This window comes from Chiloscyllium punctatum, chromosome 17 (assembly GCF_047496795.1).
Source record: "Chiloscyllium punctatum isolate Juve2018m chromosome 17, sChiPun1.3, whole genome shotgun sequence".
NCBI lineage: Eukaryota > Metazoa > Chordata > Chondrichthyes > Orectolobiformes > Hemiscylliidae > Chiloscyllium > Chiloscyllium punctatum.
The window spans coordinates 72,142,630-72,163,603 of record NC_092755.1 but is presented as its reverse complement, the minus strand read 5'-3'; the positions used below and the strand labels follow the sequence as shown (position 1 = coordinate 72,163,603).

Below are 20,974 nucleotides of genomic sequence, written 5' to 3'. Positions count from 1 at the left end.
TGTGATTATATTTTGGATACAATTTATGGATTTGTTGACCAAATTATTCAGCTGGAATATTTCCTGTGGCACCCTATATTATCAAAGTAAACCTGTAGCCTAACAGCCTATTTACCAGATGCTTTGTTAACAGGAAGTCACTTGGATATTATGTCCTGCTAGAAGAGGTGACCTCCAAAAGACCTTTTCTTATCTTAATCTGTACTTTTATGTTTCAGTCAATAGTTTTTGTCAGAATTCAACATCTGCCTCTTTTTGACAAAGTTAAAAATCACACAACACCACATTATAGTCTAACAGGTTTATTTGGTAGCACTAGCTTTCGGAGCGCTGCTCCTTCATCAGGTGGTTTGTGACAGGCCTTTTTCGTTGGCTCAGGTGGGCTGACTTCAGGATCTCCAGTTCACCTTCCCAAAATCTCCAATTTACAAAATGGATTTTGAAAGAAATCAATTCACTAGTGAGGTACTTCAAGATGATTCATACAGCATTCAGCAACTTGCACTTCAGAGAGACAAAGTGGAATTAATTTTTTTATTGCCCAGACAATTGCTTTTATTTTATGAAAATCCAAAGATTATTACGTTCCTAAATCTTAAACAAACTCCCTTATAGTTGATTACTAGATATTTCGGCCTTCTATCTCTCAGTGGATGCCAAAGGTTTGTTTGATTGCAGTACCAGCCATCAGATTTCTAGTTGGATTCTAATTGCCAGAAGTGTACCCTTGGGTTTCCTACTTCTAAAGCAGACTTGCAGCTATTGGCTTTGGGCATTATCTGAACCTTCTGCACATGAACAATAAGCTGAAGGAGCACCATCAAGTTCAACCAATACTCGTCCTGGCCACAGGATGGTGCAATTTCATGCATTATTGTTCCTAATTGCTGTAATCCTTTTTACCAAGGAAGGCAAAATGCATCTGGGATCTTAAGGAAATATCGGAAAATTTTTTCCTGATTGCTTACTCTAGTCTAGTCTAGGAATTCATGATGCATGACCTCTGTGTATCAAATAGGGTGCGACAGCCAAACTAACCACTGTTCAGGTAATGGGCCAGCAACCTGAAAAACTGGATTGAACTCCCCTGAAGGGAATTGAAGCTGAATACAGCTGGTAATCAACAATAAAAATAATCATCATCAAAGCTGCTCATAAAGTTTCAACTGATTTATTAGTTCCCTTCAGGAAAGGTAACTTAACATATCTACTTTCTTTTAATGTTGTTGACTAGATTCTTTCTAAATCAGCTTTGCAAACTAGTCAGTACCATATCCAGTCAGAATATTAGTGGATAATCAAATACAGTAGCTAGTGAGAGAAGGTAGCTACATGTACAACTTCCATTATCAGCTGTACCAGTACTTGTATATGAGGGACCAAACTGAGGCTGAAATGTTTATTTGTTTAGATGTCAAATGGCCAAAGCCATATGGCCTCTTTCCAAGATCCATTCCATCATAAAGGGTAATGTGTCCAGTCAGTTTTGTTTCTTCATGTGCCTTGAAGGAAGTGTTGTGTGCATTTGAACACTTGTACACCAGAACTATTGGACCTCCTTGCCAAGTTATTCCAATACAATTCAATACTGGTACCGCTCCAATAAAATGCAGTGTTGCCCAGGTATGACCTGCTGACAAAGAACAGACCTAACTTGGCCAATTACTTTGCTATCAGCTTCTTCCAAATTTTCAGCATAATGGTGAAATGAGTCATCAGTGGAACTAATTAAGTGGGTCTTATTTGACATTAACCTGTTATTGACATTGGTTTGAGTTCCAGCAGAGCCTTTGGCTGGAAACATTATTACAGCTTCAATTCAGGCAGGGACTTAGGGCTGGATGTCAGATGAACAATAGCATGCTGAGTAACCCCATCTGTGGAGTCGCCACTGAATAGATATTTAAATGTTCAAGTCATATAAACAAAGTAGGGTAGAGGCTAGTAGTCTGTGCTAAAGCTTACCTGATTACTCAAAGCCTTCCAAAGAATGGAATATTCATTACACAGTTGGATACAATCCAGGACGATGCAGTCTGCTTGATCAGCACCCTACCATTGATTCAATATCCATTCTTTCCAGTATTGCCACACTGAGGCTGCAGTGTGCAATGTGGCAACTCACCATTTCAACATTGATCCTCAGCACTATGACGTCCTCTACCAAAAGGGCCAGAACGGCAGTATCTTGGCAACTTCTTCCTCAAATTTATCACTAATGCATGTTCTATCTCAACTTGGATATGTATTGCTATTTGTTCACAGTCATTTGGTGAAAATTCTGGAATTTTCTATGTGAAACCACCAAGGGAGTACTGTCACTACAAGGCTCACAATCACTTTTTCAGAGCCACTCAATATGGGCAATAAATGTGACTATGATAGAGTTATTCCATCACAGTAATTGCAAAGAAATATTCTTTCAAACATAGGACAGAATAAGTTATTTGCTATTAATCCATACCTAAAGGTTACATGGTTCATATACTAATTTAAGTCATAATCTGCTGTAGCCCTGTTTGCCAAAATGCGTCTTTCAACCACTATAGGGTAGGTTATTCCACACAGGACAATATCTTGCTTGAACTGCAGGATTATACGTGCATTTGATAGATTTGGTGAAACCAAGTGCTAAATATACACATAAAGTATTATGATACAGCACTGCATGTCGTTTTCTGTTTCTATACTGTGTTAAGATTTGCATCAATGTGATTGTTCTCTTTGCAAGTTGAAGAATCATTTTTTTTCTTGTGTTAGACCTCCAATGCCAGTCTCCAACCTCGTTAGGGCAGTAAGTGAATTTGGTCAGGCATGAGAATAGAAGATCATATTTTAATCCCAACCCCGAGCAGCAGCTCCACTTAAAAATGAAATTGTGCTAAAAAACCTATTGGCAAAAGGTGGTTGTCTGGAATTGGGGAATGAAACGCATGGCAGACATATAGGCTGTCACAAGAGAGCAGTGTGCTGTTGATCATCTCTCACTGCCAGTAAAACTGCTGTCTTCTGGTCCAAACCCACATTATTGTCGATTTCTGAGCCAACAGTACTGTCTTTCATTCCCTGTCAGGCAGTGTGTGTTTTTATTGGCATTGCCTATCTGCAGTGCCACAGCACTTTCTATGTTAGACTCTATTTCTCTAAGTGTATGAGGGCTATATAGTATTTGGACGGTGAAGGCCTTACCAGCTGAGAAACCAATATTTCACGGGGAGATGGTGATGTGATGGGTAATGTCACTGGTAGAGGTTTACAAAATTATGAGGGGCATGGATTGGGTAAATAGGCAAAGTCTTTTCCCTGGGGTCAGGGAGTACATAACTAGAGGGCAGAGGTTTAGGGTGAGAGGGGAAAGATATAAAAGAGACCTAAGGGGCAACTTTTTCACATACAGGGTGGTACGTGTATGGAATGAGCTGCCAGACGAAGTGGTGGAGGCTGGTATAATTGCAACATTTAAGAGGCATTTGGATGGGGATATGAATAGGAAGGGTTTGGAGGGATATGGGCCGAGTGCTGGCAGGTGGGACTAGATTGGGTTGGGATATCTGGTCAGTATGGACAGAAGGGTCTGTTTCCATGCTGTACATCTCTATGACTCTACTCCAGAACACTGTGGGCGGCACGGTGGCACAGTGGTTAGCACTGCTGCCTCACAGCGCCAGAGACCCGGGTTCAATTCTCGCCTCAGGCGACTGACTGTGTGGAGTTTGCACGTTCTCCCCGTGTCTGCATGGGTTTCCTCCGGGTGCTCCGGTTTCCTCCCACACTCCAAAGATGTGCAGGTCAGGTGAATTGGCCATGCTAAATTGCCCGTAGTGTTAGGTAAGGGGTAGATGTAGATGTAGATGTAGATGTAGGGGTATGGGTGGGTTGCGCTTCGGCGGGGCGGTGTGGACTTGTTGGGCCGAAGGGCCTGTTTCCACACTGTAAGTAATCTAATCTAATCTACTAGATTAATGTTTTGTGATGTGGGACCATATCAGATGGTGAAATATGAATTCAATTTAAAGAAGTTTGGAATAAAAATCTAGCCTAATTGATTGTTGTAAAAAAGATCTGATTGACATTCTTTATGCATCCTTAGCTGGCCTGGCTTACATATGAAACCTGGAATTCCCTCCCCAAGGGCATTGTGAATTGCAGTGTTTCAAGAAGACAGCTTACCACGACCAAGGGCAACTAGGGAGAGACAATAAAATAGGCAAAAGTGAGGACTGCAGATGCTGGATAACACAGTCTAGATTAGAGTGGTGCTGGAAAAGCACAACATTTCAGGCAGCATCTGAGGAGCAGGAAAATCGACATTTTGGGCAAAAGCCCTTCATCAGGATTGAAGGCACGGAGCCTCCAGGGTGGAGAGATAAATACTGGTCAGCTAATGATGTTCACGTGCCACAAGTTAATTTTTTAAAACTCTCACAGCATTGTGGCTGACTGAATTATCATTTGGGCAAATAGGGATGGGCAATAAATGCTGGTCTAGCAAGCAATGCATACAAACCATGAAAAAACCTTTTTAGAAGTTGTGATTAGTGGATAGTTATCATGAAATTACAATTAGCTGATCTTTCCCAGCTTGGACAATGATAATTTCTAAACCAAATTATGAGTAATTAAAGTGGATTTAATAAGCTAAATCAAAGTGAGCTGGAAATTAGGGCTTGTGTGGCTTAATACAGCATCAGTCTCAATCTCGAGATTAGTTTTTCCTGTAACAGGAACTCCAACTAATTTTCATGCCATTCATAAAGAAAACACTTAATTTGATAATTTATCGATTTACTTGTTCTCTTTTTTTGTTGATCCTACTAGTGTGTTTGCCCGAAAACAGTAAACTCTAACGTCTTTCTTCATTATTCTTTGCAATAAAAACACAGACCTTCCTTTCAATTCAGAAGATTGCCCTGCCAAGCAGAAACCCTGAAGATTGATGTGAGAATTGGAAAGGATTACATGGGTTTAAGGGAGTTACTGTGAGCAAAATTATTAGAGACACAATTTCTTTTTGTAATATTGAGTCTGCAAAGATGTACTTCCATAGAATTATAGGTTCGGCTGACTTTTCCCAGACTCGGCTGACCTGCTACTGAAAGCTCATCAACTTTGCCACTTCTAGACAAGATTGTTCCAATGCACTCTGTAAACTTGAGGTCATGCAAAACTCCCTTTACAACAAATGCTGTTCCACAATCATCTCTGTGCTGATAGGTAAAGAAAGGTTAAAAAATAGCGGGAGTTATGTACAGGCCTCCAATCAGTAGTCGGGATTGGGGCACAAGATATACTAGGAGATATAAAAGGTGTGTAAGAAAGGTAAGGTTACAGTGATCATGGGAGATTTCAATTTGCAAGTGGACTGGGAAAATCATATTGGTATTAGATCACAAGAAAAAGAATTTGTGGATTGTCTATAAGATGGCTTTTTGGAGCAGCCTGTGATGGAGCCCACTAGGGAACAGGCAATTCTGGATTTAGTGTTGAGAAATGAGGCAGACTTGATAAGGGAGGTTAAGGTGAAGGAACCCACAGTGGCTCAGCGGTTAGCACTGCTGCCTCACAGCACCAGGGTCCCAGGTTTGATTCCAGCCTCGGTCAACTGTCTGTATGGAGTTTGCACGTTCTCCCCGTGTCTGCGTGGGTTTCCTCTGGGTGCTCCAGTTTCCTCCCACAGTCCAAAGATGTGCAGGTTAGGTGAATTGGCTGGGCTAAATTGCTCATAGTGTTAGGTACATTAGTCAGAGGGAAATGGGTCTGGGTGGGTTACTCTTCAGAGGGTTGGTATGGGCTTGTTGGGCTGAAGGGCCTGTTTCCACACTGTATGGAATCTAATCTAAACCCTTTGGAGACAGTGACCATATTATGGTAGAGTTTATTCTGCAACTTGAGCGGGAGAAGATGGAATCAGATGTAATGGTATTACAATTGAATAAAGGAAACTACAGAGGCATGAGGGAGTAGCTGACCTGAATTGAGGAGAGAGGAGCCCAGCAGAAAAGGCAGTGGAACAGGAAAGGCAGGAACTTCCGAGAGTAATTTGGAGACACAGCAAAAGTTCATCCTGAGGATAAAGAAGCATACTGAAAGGAGAATGGAGCAACCATGGCTGACTGGGAAGTCAGGGACAGCATAAAAGCAAAAGAGAAAGCATATAATATGACAAAGGGCAGTGGGACGTTAGAGGATTGGAAGACCTATAACGACCAATAGAAGACAACGAAGAAATAAGGAGGGAGAAGATTAAATATGAGGGTAAGGTAGCCAGTAATATGAAAGAAGATTGCACAAATTTCTTTAGATATATAAAGGGCATAAGATAGGCAAAAATGGACATTGAACCACTGGAAAATGACACTGGAGAAGTAGTGGGGTGTCAAAGAAATGGCTGAGGAGCTGAATAAGTACTTTGCGTCAGTCTTCATGGTGGAAAACATGAGTAATATCCTGACAATTCAAGAGGGGCAGAGGTAAGTATGGTGGCCATCACCAAGGAGAAAGTGCTAGAAAAACTGAAAGGTCTGAAGATGGATAAATAACCTGCACCAGATGGACTACATCCCTGAGTTCTGAAGGAGGTAGCTGAAGAAATGGTAGAGGCATTAATGGTGATCGTTCAGGAATTACTGGAGTCAGGGAGGGTCCAGAGGACTGGAAAATTGCTAACTCCTCTGTTTAAAAAACAAGTAAGCCAAAACATGGAAATTACAGGTTGATTAGCCTGTAATTGGTCATTGGTAATATTTTGGAGTCTATGGTGAAGAATGAGATTTCTGAATACTTGGAAGTACATGGTAAAATAAGGCATGGTTTCATCAAGGGGGATCATGCCTGACAAATCTGCTAGAATTCTTTGAGGAGTTAATAATCAAGTTAGACCAAGGAGAGGCAACGGATGTTGTCTACCTGGACTTCCAGAAGGCCTTTGACAGGGTGCTACACAGTAGGCTGCTGAGTAAGAGAAGGGCCCATGGTATTAAGATAAGGGCCCTGAAGAAGGGCTGATGCCAGAAACGTCGATTCTCCTGTTCCTTGGATACTGCCTGACCTGCTGCGCTTTTCCAGCAACACATTTTCAGCTCTGATCTCCAGCATCTGCAGTCCTCACTTTCTCCTCCATGGTATTAAAGGCAAGGTGCTAGCATGGATAGAAGCTTGGCTGTCTGGCAGAAAGCAGAGAGTGGGGATAAAAGGGTCTTTCTGAGGATGGCAGCCGATGACTTGTGGTGTTCCACAAGGGTCCGTGTTGGGACCACAACTTTTCACTTTGAACACTAATGATCTAGATGAAGGAACTGAGGACATTCTGGCTAAGTTTGCAGATGATACAAAGATAGGTGACAGGGCAAGTGGTATTGAGGAGGTGGGAGGCTGTGGAAGGATTTAGATAGGTTAGGAGAGTGGGCAAAGAAGTGGCAGTTGGAATAAAATGTGGGAACACGTGAGGTCATGCACTTTGGTGAGATGAATAGAGGCATGGTCTCTTTTCTAAATGGGGAGGAAATTCAGAAATCTGAAGTACAAAGGAACTTGGGAGTTCTAATCCAGGATTCCCTCAAGATAAATTTGCAGCTTGAGTCTAGTAGTTAGGAAGGCGAATACAATGTTGGCATTTATTTTGAAAAGGCTACAATATAAAAGCAGGGATGTACTTCTCGGTTTTATAAGGTTCTGGTCAGAACACATTTAGAATTTTGTGAGCAATTTTGGGCCCCATATCTCAGGAAGGATGTACTGGCCCTGGAGTGGGTCCAGAGAAGGTTAATGAGAATGATTAGATTAAATTACTTACAGTGTGGAAACAGGCCCTTCAGCCCAACACATCCACACCAACTCACTGAAGAGCAACCCACCCAGACCCATTCCCCTACATTTACCCCTTCACTATGAGGCAATTTAGCATGGCCAATTCATCTAACCTGCACATTTTTGGACTGTGGGAGGAAACCAGAGCACCCGGAGGGAACCCACACAGACACGGGGAGAATGTGCAAACTCCACACCGTCAGTTACCTGAGGCAGGAATTGAACCCAGGTCTCTGGCGCTGTGAGGCAGCAGTGCTAACCACTGTACCACCATGCCACCCAATGATCTCATGAATTAATGGCGTAACATATGAGGAATATTTGAAAACTCTGAGATTCTACTTGATGGAGTTTGGAAGGATGAGAGGGGATCTAATTGAAACTTACAGGATACTTAATGGTCTGGACAGAGTAGACATTGGAAAGATCTTTCCATTGGTAGGGGGGAACAAGACCCAGGGACACAATCTTAGAGTAAAGACACTTTAGAATGAAGATAAGGAAAATATTCTTCAGCCAGAGAGTGTTGAATCTATGGAATTCGTTGCTGCAGAAGGTTGTGAAGGTCATTGAGTATATTTAAAACAAGAGGTAGTTAGGCCTTTGGTTGTCAAGGGTTATGGGGAAAGAAGTGGGAGAATGGGGTTGAGAAACTTATCAGCCATGATTGAATGGTGGAGCAAACTCAATGGGCCAAATGGCCTAATTTCTGCTCCTATGTCTTATAATCTTGTGGTCTTAATGTCTATCTTGCTGACATACATTTGCTCCAAATCAAGCAAACCCTTAATTTAAAAAATCTCATCCTTGTTATCAACTCTCCACATGGTCTTGCCCCTTTCTATGTTAGCAGTCACCTCCAGCCTCACAACCCACCTAGATATCTGCAGCCAACTAATTCTGGGCTCGAGCAACCTAGAGTTTACTTTCTCCACCTTTGGTGGCCATACCTGTCAGTTGTGCAGTCCATTAACTCTGGAATTCCTTCCCTAAACCTCTCCAAATTTCTATCTTTATCTTCTCCTATAAGACACTCCTTTGAACCTATCTCTTCAACTAAATCTGTTGCCATCTACCCCAATGTAGCTTCATGTGACTCAATATCCAGATTTGACTTTATAAAGTTGCTGTGAGCATCCTGGGATCTTTTGTTATGTCATAAGTGCTATTATAAATAGACGTTGTTGCTGACTATATTTTCAGTGGGTGCTTAGTGGGATTTTAATAACTTAGCAGGTTGAGTGTTACATTAACTGATTTGAAAGAAGGTTGGATGATTAGTGTTTAGGTCTATCAATTTTTAGGTCTATTTAATTTTAAAATATATCATCCGAGGGCATGGGAATACATTATCTTTTTAAAAACTACTTCTTCATACAACCTCTCAAATGCAGCAATCAGTTCATTTTTATAATTTTTCTTATAAGCTAAACATGTATTCAATTTCTGAGATTGCATTAGCAGTTAAGTAGTACCTATAAGAGATTTAAATGGTGTTTAGGCTCTTTGAGATTGATGTTAGAGATGTGGGTGCTAAAATTGTGGTATCTTCAAGTATAAGTGATACGTAATAAAAGTGAGTAGATTTGATTTTGAAACTTGTTTTGAGAATGGAATTGAAGCTGACTTTGTAAAGTCCCAATAGCTTGCCAGTTTTTCTCACTTTCTCCTCAACACCTTATTTACATACAATTTAACTGCCACTTGCTTTTTCTGAAATGGAACATTATTCACCATTCTCAATATTCTGATGAAAGGTAGTGTTGTAATTATAAATTAATGATAATATAAATGATTATGTTAACAATATGAATATTATGTTTTGGGGTGGCATGGTGGCTCAGTGGTTAGCACTGCTGCCTCACAGCACTAGGGACCCAGGTTCAATTCCAGTCTCGGTTGACTGTCTGTGTGGAGTTTGCACATTCCCCCCATGTTTGTGTGGGTTTCCTCCCGTAGGCCAGGTGACTTGGCCATTCTAAATTGCCCATAGCGTTAGGGGAATGGGTCTGGATAGGTTGCTCTTCAGAGGGTCGATGTGGACTTGTTGGCCCAAAGGGCCTATTTCTATACTGTAGGTAATCTCAATCTAATCTAAATAAAGAAATTCTTAGCTTATAATTAAAATAATATTGCCTTTCAATGGAATAATGACAGTATAGGAAAGCTGTTGGACAGTGTAAGGTAAAGTATAACAATAAAATGTATAAAATATACATATAAATTGCTTAAAATATATTTTATTTCTAAAAATGGAGGGGAGTCTGAATGGTTAACATAATTGCAGACAAAGCTACAAAGAACAAAAGACAAAAACATTCTGTATGATCCCCTAATTTTATTAATCTTTAACACGTAAGAAAATACTAATAGTATTTTGAATCCGTTTTATAAATAACATTGGCCTGTGTCGCACCCCCACCAATCCTCCACTATCTTGCCTCCAGAATCTGTGGAGGTTATTTCACAGGCTGCCCTTGTACCACCCTGCAGTAGGCAGCGTTGACTTGTCAGAGCTGGGCTGGCAGTCAGTCAGTCAGTCAGTCAGCCTCCTTGCGTTTTCCCAGCATGCACGCAGGCTGTGTGGAGCTGCCTGTGAATTGCTGCTGAGTCCGGACACGATCAGGCTCGGGACTGGGGGGAGGTCACACAGGAGCTGCCCATTCAAATCCTGAGGATCAAGCGCCCGCAGGAGTCCGCTGGCCGGGTGTCCACCATGAACACCATCAGACAGGTCCCAGCCAAGGTGCTGCACCGCCGCTCGGTGCACAGTCTGGAGGCAGAGAGAGAGCAGTTTGACAGGCAGCAGGTAAAACAAGACATACATCCAGTATATCAGTGCTACTGAACCAGTGATCCCGATACTGCCCTGCTGTATAGTCAGCCTCGCTGTTGGTTCACCTCTGTTTTTGCAAATCATTTTCATTTCACTCTCTTTAAAAACCTTTTTTTTTAAATGTTGGCTTTGGGAATATAAAGCTGGGTTGTTATCAGCGCCTTTCCAGGAAGTCCGGGACCTTGTTATAACCAAGATAGCAGCTCAAAGCAGTCAGGTTTTCAGCCGGATTTTGGCGTTTGTCCAAACCTGGTGTTGAATTTGACCTGTCCAAACGCTGGGTGTTCATCGCAAATGACACGAATCGGCTGAAAGTGACACCGAGTTGCCACTGAAACAGACAGAGCGACTTGTTTATTCTGACCGATTTCCCTAAACCTTGGTTGGACATGGCGAGTGTACCCCTCCCCCCCCCCAGTATTTACACCTTTGATCCTGCAAATATTGACCTGCACGTAATCCCCGGAATCGTGTTCTTCATTGTTTTTTTTATATATAACCCTTTGTACCGAATTCAAATCACCTTTTAATGAAGGTGACACAAGCCCAAGCGGGAGCAAACGCGTTCAAGGTCTTTTCATTTGAAATGGGCGGCCGATTCGGAAGGTACAACTCAAAATGCTGCCCACCTATCTCTGCAGTCGCATGGGCCCTTCTTATTTCGTCTAATATTTGCTTAATTGGGACGGAATTAATTCTGGCCGCCACCGACGAAAGTAGACCATCTCAGATTTGTTTATCACCCTGTGGCTCATTAGCAGACACCCTATTTTGCTGAATCAAAGTCTACTTGCTCCTTGTGAGCACGTGTCTCTATTATGAGGAAAATTATGGTGTGTGAAGAAAATTATTAATATTGCTTTATAATGACTGGAATGATTGGGAATTTGCACTGGGAAATTGAAGGTGTAACGTGGACTTGAACTGGCATTGAATTAATATTCAAACTGTAAGGAATGCTTAGTCTGAGAGGTTTAAAAAACATTTTTTGAAAAAATATACAGTAAATGACACTCAAAGGTCAAAGACACTCTACTGGATGTAACATTAGATCATGTTTTATAGAGAAACACAAATATTTCTGCTCTGTATCATTGCCCTAAAACAGCCAGTTAGAAAGAATCTGGGAAAACATGTTGAATGAGCTGCTGTAACAGTCCCTGGTGTGGTATGACCATGTCGTAAAATGAGCAGAAAATAAATTGTGGCCTTTTTTCCATATTTTGGCTCCCTTTTGACCTCTAAAGGTTTGTTTTCTGCCAATTTTCTGGGTTCCTGTCTTCCTGAAGCTGCTTATTGCTGAGGGCCAAATCTGTGGGTATCGGCCCTCTTTTCTTTATGTTGGAACTTAAACCTTGGTGTTAGTAACTGTTCAACGGTGGACAGATCAGCTGAGCTAAAACTGTTGTCTCACAATGTCTATGCATACATAGTTCCCCGTGGAGTCTTTGAGATACCAGATGTCCTACAATGATGCCATTGCCTTGTCCTAGCTGCAGATCCATAAGGGATGATAGGTGAGCACGGATTAGGAATCAAAGTTAGTATCTATTTAACTTTCTGTTGTTTACTCCCTTTGGCTGATGGAGTCCAAACTTTCTATATTATCCTCTCTGAACTTAATAGATTTGTCAGTTTGGAAAGAACTGTTCTTAATGCTGTTGCTTAATTGGTGCATACATTGTATCTGCAACTTAATGACACATTAGTTTAATGTTGATATGTGACTTCTTAGTCTGTTGTTTAAGAAGCCCATGAAGGTTAAATGCTTGTCATTAAGCTATCAGGCTCTAATTTGTTGTTCTAAAACACAAAACATGAGAACAACTAGTGACTGAAGAAGGTAACTTTCATTATGACATTGTCACAGTGTACGATGTTGTTGGATGCCAAGCATTATCTTGATGACATCCACTTTCTCTCACAGGTTTGAGGGGAATAGTGTTGAAGCGCTTTTTAAAAAAATTTGATGGCATTTGATACTAATTCATTTCTGTGTTACCACAGTATACAATCCATGATATGTCACATTAACTATCATTATTTCCCTAATATTTTCTCCACATATTAATCTCTGGTTCAACAGTTGAATTAATTCAATACCGACAATTTTAGTCCTCAAAACATTGAAAATGAAGTCTCCTCATGTTGTTCTTGTACAACAAACAAAGGATATTAACATTGTACTTATTGTGGTGTTTATAGTTACGATGGTATAAGCAAAAGGATGTTGTTTTTAACATCACAGAAAGCAAACAATATTGGATCTGGTGCAGAGTAACAATCTAACCATAAGGAAGCAATGAAATAGGATTGGATTTGATATTGGTTTTGAGAGGGAGAAACAAACTAATGGTTTGAATTTAAGGTACATTTTAAAGGGGTGACAGATAAATTAACCTCAGTTAACTGACTGAACATTTAATGGACAAACCTGCAAGCAGCTAATGGGGAATATTCAAAATGTATTTTGTATGATACAAAGCCAATTCATGTCTTTAAAAGTATGTGTGGTACTACAACCTTGGTCAACAAATGAGAAAGTGAAATGTGCCAAGCTTAAAAAACTTACACAAGTGCAAGTTACATGGCAATCCAACCGATACCTAAATGTAACAAAGGGACAAAAGGGTAAATGAAGTAATAGCAAAGGATATTGAAGCTAAGAATCAAAACTTTTACATATTGCATAAAAAGTGATAAAGGGAAGTTTAGTGCATATTAAAGGCAGATGTGAGTCCATAATTGATAATAAGAAAATGGCAGAGTACTCATGAATACTAAATGAATACATTTTATCCATTGTTTCAGTAGAGGCAGAAAACAAAATATGAAGAAATATAAAAAAAACGTTGGGGAGCTATTGTACTCAATGTAAGTAGGATTATAGTAATGAAGACAATAACGGGAGTTAAATATATTAGGTCTTTGATATTTCAACTCTAGAGTATTTAAAACAAATAGTTGAGGAGATTGCAGAAGCATTCAACACAGATTTCCAAACCTTTTCTTGACTCAGGCATTCTGCCTTAATGGTGAAACACTGCAAATACCATTCAATTTTTTTAAGATTGGGTGAGAGAAACCAGCAGACTGCAGACCTGTCAGTTTAATGTCATTTACGGGGAGGTTATTGGGACCTATCATCCGAGACAGAGTGGAAAGTATTTCAGGAAGTGTTATCTGCACAAAGATCACGACTAATTTGTGAACGTGACATTGTTTCGAGATAAATTTCTGCTTGAGGTGGAGGCTGGGGAGTGTCAATGGACGTTTTTAAATGGACTTTATGGATGTTGGTTTTGCCATACAAGATATTATGACAGCGTGTGAAAACGTGTAGTTTGGTAATCAAATGGCCAATAGGAGACAAAGTATGAATAAAATGTTTGTTCTTTGATTGATGGGCTGTGAGAAATGGCATTCATCATAGATGTGTACAGCATTTTACGATAGATATTAATGATTTGGATCAAGTATCATTGGATCTACATAAAACATTTACAGATGAAACAAAGTGAGAAGACCCAGACATCATGTATATAGGAGCAGGAAATTACAAAAGAACTTTACAGACTAAGTGAACAGATATAACTGTGGCTTACAGAGTTCAATGTTGGGAATCTGAAATTATCCATTTTATATTTCAGGGTTTAAGGACATAAATTATGGAGACAGGGATAATTTTAGCTTAGCTCTTGGGTTTTGTAGGTTGAGGGGTTGTCCAGTCAAAGTATTTAAAATGATGGAAGGATTCAATAGTGCAGATAGTAAGGAATATTTAACTCTGGTGTGAGAATCCGGAAGAAGGCAACATTACATTAAATCACAAGCTGGCCATTTCAGTCAGAAATGAGAAAGCATTGTATGAATAATGGGTTTTGGGAATACCAGATCAATCTCATAGGCTAAGGTTGATGGCTTTATATTTTAAAGAATGCATAATCATATTCTAATACTTGTATCTCATCAGATTTAAAATGAGTTTTAATGGGTGTGTTTTTCTGGCCTGAGGAAATTGGTTGTATCTGCTTTAACCTGGAAATAGATTTTTATTGGGCAAGACATCTAGTGATAAGAACAAGCAAAGATGAATAGAGTTGAGATAGAAGTCAGCCATTGTCTCAGTGGATGGCAGAATAGGCTTGTGTGGCTGAATGGGAGCTTCTCCTGTTCTCACATATCAATCTCACCGATCAAATATGTAACAAAATTTTGAGTTTGTATTCATGTAGTGTGTTGTCATACTTTTTTCTTTAACTATCAATGTTATCTCCTCTGGGTGTAGGTAATGTTTCAGGACCAATCTCAACAATATGCTCACAGTGCACATTTCAGGGTTAGCCTCTCCCTTATTTTCTACATTTATGAAATAAATGGGGCTTGTGAATACAGGCAACAACAATGGTAATCACAGAATCAGAAACCCATTACGTTGAAATTCCCAACCCTTGTAAATCACTCTTAGATCATGATATTTGAAGGGAGAACTTTTTGATGGTTGCAAATGCAGATAATAAACTTATCTCCAGTTCAGGACACACATATTCCAAGAAAGGATTCAGAAGAGATTCGTTGAAATGTTGCCCGATATGGAAGGTTTGAGCTTTAAAGAAATGCTGGATAGGCTAGGACCTTTTTCACTGTAGCGTAGGAGGTTGAGAGGCAACCTGATAGAAGTTTATAAAATAATGAGGGGTGTAGATAGTTAATGGCAGTTGTCTTTTTCCTAGGATGGGGGATTTCGGGACTAGGGGACACATTTTTAAGGTAAGAGGAGAAAGACATGAGGGACAAATTTTTTTTCACCGTGTGTATATCGGAGTTCATACGTGGAATGACCTTCCTGAGGAAGTGGTGGATGTGGGAACAATTACAACATTTAAAAGACATTTGGATAAGTACATGAAGAGGAAAGGTTTGGAGAGATTTGGGCCAGGAGCAGGCAGGTGGAACTAGTTTAGTTTGGGATTATTTTAGACATGGATTGGGTTGGACTGAAGGGACTGTTTCCATGCTGTTTGACTCTAAGTTAACACCATCAAAAAAACAATATCCTTCTGTATCTATTGTAAGACAGCTCATATGACATCAAGATAATTTACGGCAACAGTGTGATCTATTAAATATTGTCACTGATTAAACTTGTGATGTCTCATTTGCTGGTATGAGTGAAGCTGATCATCATTTTTTCACAAAACATTGTACAGTTGTAACATCTGTATCTCAGTCTGATTTCAAATGAGTTGTAATGGGCGTACTTTTTTCTGGCCTGAAGGTTGAATCTACTTTAAACTGGAAATATTTGATTTTCACAGCATGTGTGGGCAAGTGCCAGGACAACCCTGTTGATATCACAAAACATTGCAATTGTTTTCACCAGGTGTATCAATTTAAGTTGGTTTATTTTGTCTGTAAATCTACAGCAAAAACTGTGCACAGCTGTTATTGAAGCAAGCGTTTGGAATAATTTCCATTCTCTGTGATGGCAAAAGACTGAATAAGTTATCAGTATCCCTTGGTTAGGGTATTAATATAAATATGACCCATCACGTGCCTCGTTCAGACTATTGTCTTCTATGTAATTAAAGCCAGAAGTAAGAATGTAAAAAGAAGTAATCAGTCAATAAAAAATATTGGTGATTTTACTTTAATGGTTTGTGCAGAGGAATCCTAACTGCTGTATATAATCAGAAATCTAAACACAATATGGAGCTCCAATTAGTTCATCCATAAGGTTGCCTGCTTAGCTTCTGATGCTTACGCCCTTATCAAATACTGTTTGGAAGACCAAAATGTCCTTTAATAATAGGCAGCATCTTGTAAATAGAGGGAATGTACAAATATTTCTGTGACTGCATAAATACTTCTGGATATAGATAATGTGTTTCAGAACCAAGTTCACCTTGCCTTTCCTTGTGATGTCTGTCAAAATGCAACTGTCCATGATTTATTTTCTCCAGTATCATTCACTAATAGATTTTCAAACTAAATTAATTTGTGCCTTATTTGAAGTTGCTTCATATTATAAATGCAAACCTAACCATTTCATTTTCTGAGACACCAAAGTGCCCTCACTCCACTATTTACCCTGGCTGACAGTCCACCTGAGTTTGTTGTGGGGCAATTTCGTATTCACTTGCTGACTCCAGTTTCTCCTTCATTACCTCAAAACTGGTGATGAAAGCTTAACTATGGCTTTATCACATTAAAAGTTGTTCTGCTGAAATATTTTTCTGTTCAGGATTGGTATTTCTGCCTACCCTTGACAAACTTCAGATAATCTGGAATGTGGTGACCTGAGTTCAATCTTGCATATTCCTCCCTGACTCTCTGCCTTTTAGATCCTCACTCACACCATCTGGGAATTTGCTTTCTCCAACTATATTTCTTTCCTTCTACGCCATCAATGAAGGATATTATTTTAGTCATTTTATCTCCTTTTCCAGAAATATTGTGCCCCTCTTCACTGGTTGACCTTCCTTTCTTGAACAAATGCTTTGGCCAAAAATTTCTCTTTGTCTATTGATGTGATCTTCCCTTTTGTTTCCCTCCCCAATGACTTGCTGTTCATTGTTCACCCTTCTATGACACAGTCTTGAAGTGCTCTTTTACACTGTTAATGCAATCACATAAACAAGCAATTGTGAACATAATCACCTTATGTCCTCTTTTTCTTCTTGTGAGATTGAGATCAACTGTACTGACCATACAGAAATCAGTCAGTATTGCGCTTTTGAGTATTATACCAAATAATGCTCTTTTTAGTAAATAAATGAATTACAAAATCCAAATTTATGTTTGTAAACCTTAAAGTTTTTTTTTCTGTATACATTGTACACCAGTTTACTTTAGGCATAGGGCTTGAAACTGACATGGATATTGTTACGCCAAATGGAAAAAGTACTATGTGCAATTCAGTATGACCATGATTGATCTAAATTGCTTATGTCGCATCCGTCTTGAGTGTGAATGTAACATAATAAAATTGGTTAAAATGTGCCTTTTCTTCAAAGAAAAGAGTTGCCCTTTGTCAGTTAAAAGTCTGAAGAGATCACTGGAAAAATGAATCAAATGAATGCAATTAATAAATGTTGGCCTTTGATTAGTCTGAATGTGTAGAAGAGGAAATGGTTTATGGTTTTATCGTGAGTAGGTGACATTTCGATTTTCATATCCTGTGAGGTATGTGTAGAAAGTGAAATTAGACTTGAAGTGTTGATTTTATTTGTATGCTATCTTTGCAATGCAATTGTATGAGGTCTGAAACCATGGCTCAGAGACAGAAATACTTACAGATGCTTTCATAAGGAAGCCTTTGTTTTGTGACTTTGCATTTTGTATATTAAATCTCTCCACCTTCTCTACTGAACATGTTAAATCATTGTTGCAGTTCAGTGGGTGCTGTGTGCCTTCAGTATTTCACCAGAGTAACCAATCTATGTATGAGATGACACACTGAGTATCAGACTGTGGTGGTATCCCTAATTTGGAGCCAGGAGACCTGTGTTCAAGTCCTACTAACATCTTGAAACTGGTTGATTAGAAAATAGTTTTGTTCTAGGACAATGTTTCCTTGATGTGTGTCAGACCTTGAGCCTGAAACTCTGTTGACACAGGTGGTTTAATTCTTTAATGAACTTGCCCCTTGCCACTCTAACTCAGGCAATGAGAACAACTGTGCTAATAGGGATCAGTGAATTCGCTCCCCATGATTGTGAACCTTCGTGATCTCTATCAAAACCTGAAAACTCTTGGGGGACCTCAACAGGACAGGCAGCATTGACCAAGAAAACACAAAGATGGTTGAAATGATACTGTAACACTTCATGTCTAATGCCTTACTCACAACTGAATAGTTCACCCACTCCCTATCCTAACTAATAATACAGCCTTCCTAATTTCCATTTTCACTGCTTTTAAAATATATATGTTGAAGTTGAAATAATTTCTAATTAAAGTGGTTATATTAGAATAACTGTCACTAGTGTAGCGAACAATAGCTCAAGTTTAAGGTGTTGTGTTCTAAAAGACCAACAACAGTATATTTATATGGTGCCTTTAATGTAATGAAAGGTTCCAAGGTGCTTTGCAAGTGCATTGTAAAACAAAATATGACTCCAAGCCACATAAGGCTTAATTAGTTCAGATGACCAAACATTTGGCCAAAGAGGAACATTTTAAGGAGTGTCTTAAAAACAGAGATAGGATTAGGGGACTAACCAGAGCTTGGGGCTGTGGAAACTGAAGGCAAGATCACCAATGGTGGAAAGTTTAAAATTGTGTACAAAAAGCCAGATGTTTTGAAGGGTTGTGGGGTTGGAAGAGATTAGGGAAAGACTAGAGCCATAGAGGGATTTGAAAACAAGAATTAGTCTTTTAAGATTGAGCTGTTGCGTAACTAGATGATGTTTCCATTAATAGATGAGACTAGGACCCAAGGGCACAGCCTCTGAATGAAGGGATGACCCTTTAGGACCGAGTTGAGGAATTTCTTCAGCCAGAGAATGACGAATCTGTGGAACTTATTAGCGCAGAGGGCTGTGGAGGTCAAATTGTTGAGTGTATTTAAGACAGACAGATAGATTCTTGATTAAAGGGAACAAACAGGGAGATGGGAGGAGAATAGGTTTGAGAAACATATTAGATGTGATTGAATGTAGAGCAGGCTGAATGGGCAGAATGGCCTAATTCTGCTCCTATATCTTATGATCAGCAGCTAATGTAGGTCATTGGGCACAGGGATGATAATTGAACAGAACCTGCTCTGAGTTAAGATCTGGGCAGCATGGCAACCCTTGCTTTCCCTGGATATATTGGGAAAATTTGATTTGGTTCAAGACTTTTCACTTGGGTTCCTGAAAATCATGACTTTAACAACAATTCTAAATGAGGATTCACTATTCTGGAAGCAGCAGAAACCTGATCGGATGGATTAAGATATGGAATTCGAGAAAAGAAAAGCAACAGATTTTAGAATTGCCACATGTTGAATGACTTTTGGGAGGGAAGGGAGGTTGCAAATGGAATACCAGTTTCATGGATGGACGATTTATTTGAGGAGAGTGATCATGATGGCAAATTTAAAGAGGTTTTTCAACATCAATTAACTGGAGACCAAGTTGTGAGATCTGCAGTTTATTGGGATTAGAATCAAGTGATTGGATTTGGTTCTCATGGACCAGGTTTTCTCAGAGAGACTACAAAGGTATATAGAAAAGATCTGGAGAAAGATTCAAGTATAGGATTAGGCTGGGGCGATATTAAAAGAATTTTGGCCAATATGACTATTGGAAAGAAGAGATATGTCCAATGTTGCTGTGAGATGATTTTATTCTTAGTGACAAAAACATCCAGGTGCTTCTTCCGTGAGCTGTTGTAAATGGAGCTGGAGAGGCCCAGGTAGGTGAGACAATATTGTAGGTTGAAGTATCAAAATTGAGTTTCCTTTTAAAGAAGGGGGTTAGTTCTTAACTATTAAGAATTGTTACAAATAAGACTGTTGAACTCTGCAAAGCTCAGTTGATAAAAGGACCTGTGCCAAAACCTAGTCATTGCGAACAGGCAATTTTTCATGGAGCTTTGTGAGTGGGAAATCATGTCTCTCAAACTTGATTGAGTTTTTTGAAGATGTAACAAAGAGGATTTATGAGGGCCGAGTGGTAGATGTGATCTATATGGACTTCAGTAAGGCATTCGACAAAGTTCCCCATGGGAGACTGATTAGCAAGGTTAGATCTCATGGAATACAGGGAGAACTCGTAATTTGGATACAGAATTGGCTCAAAGGTAGAAGACGGAGGGTGGTGGTGGAGGCTTGTTTTTCAGACTGGAGGCCTGTGACCAGTGGCATGCCACAAGGATCGGTGCTGGGTCTTCCACTTTTTGTCATTTATATAAATGATTTGGATGCAAACATAAGAGGTATAGTTAGTAAGTTTGCAGATGACACCAAATTTGGAGGTGTAGTGGACAGTGAAGAAGGTTACCTCAGATTACAATGGGATCTTGATCAGATGGGCCAATGGGCTGAGAAGTGGCAGATGGAATTTAATTCAGATAAATGCAAGGTGCTGCATTTTGGGAAAGCAAATCTTAGCAGGACTTGTACACTTAATGGTAAGGTCCTAGAGAATGTTGCTGAGCAAAGAGACCGTGGAGTGCAAGTTCATAGTCCCTTGAAAGTGGAGTCACAGGTAGATAGGCTAGTGAAGAAGGCGTTTGGTATACTTTCTTTTATTGATTAGAGTATTGAGAACAGGAGTTGGGACATCATGTTGCAGCTGTATAGGACTTTGGTTAGGCCACTGTTGGAATATTGCGTGCAATTCT

General features: G+C 39.7%; 1 protein-coding gene across 1 annotated transcript in view; it reads left to right on the top strand.

Moving 5' to 3' along the window:
* Positions 1-10,366: 10,366 nt before the first annotated feature.
* hip1rb (huntingtin interacting protein 1 related b) overlaps positions 10,367-20,974 on the top strand; it is a 142,065-nt gene continuing 131,457 nt past the window's right edge. Inside the window, exon 1 of the mRNA XM_072587407.1 lies at positions 10,367-10,615. Within this exon, the coding sequence (XP_072443508.1) occupies positions 10,523-10,615 (93 nt within the window). The 5' untranslated portion in view covers positions 10,367-10,522. The remainder of the gene's footprint in view (positions 10,616-20,974) is intronic.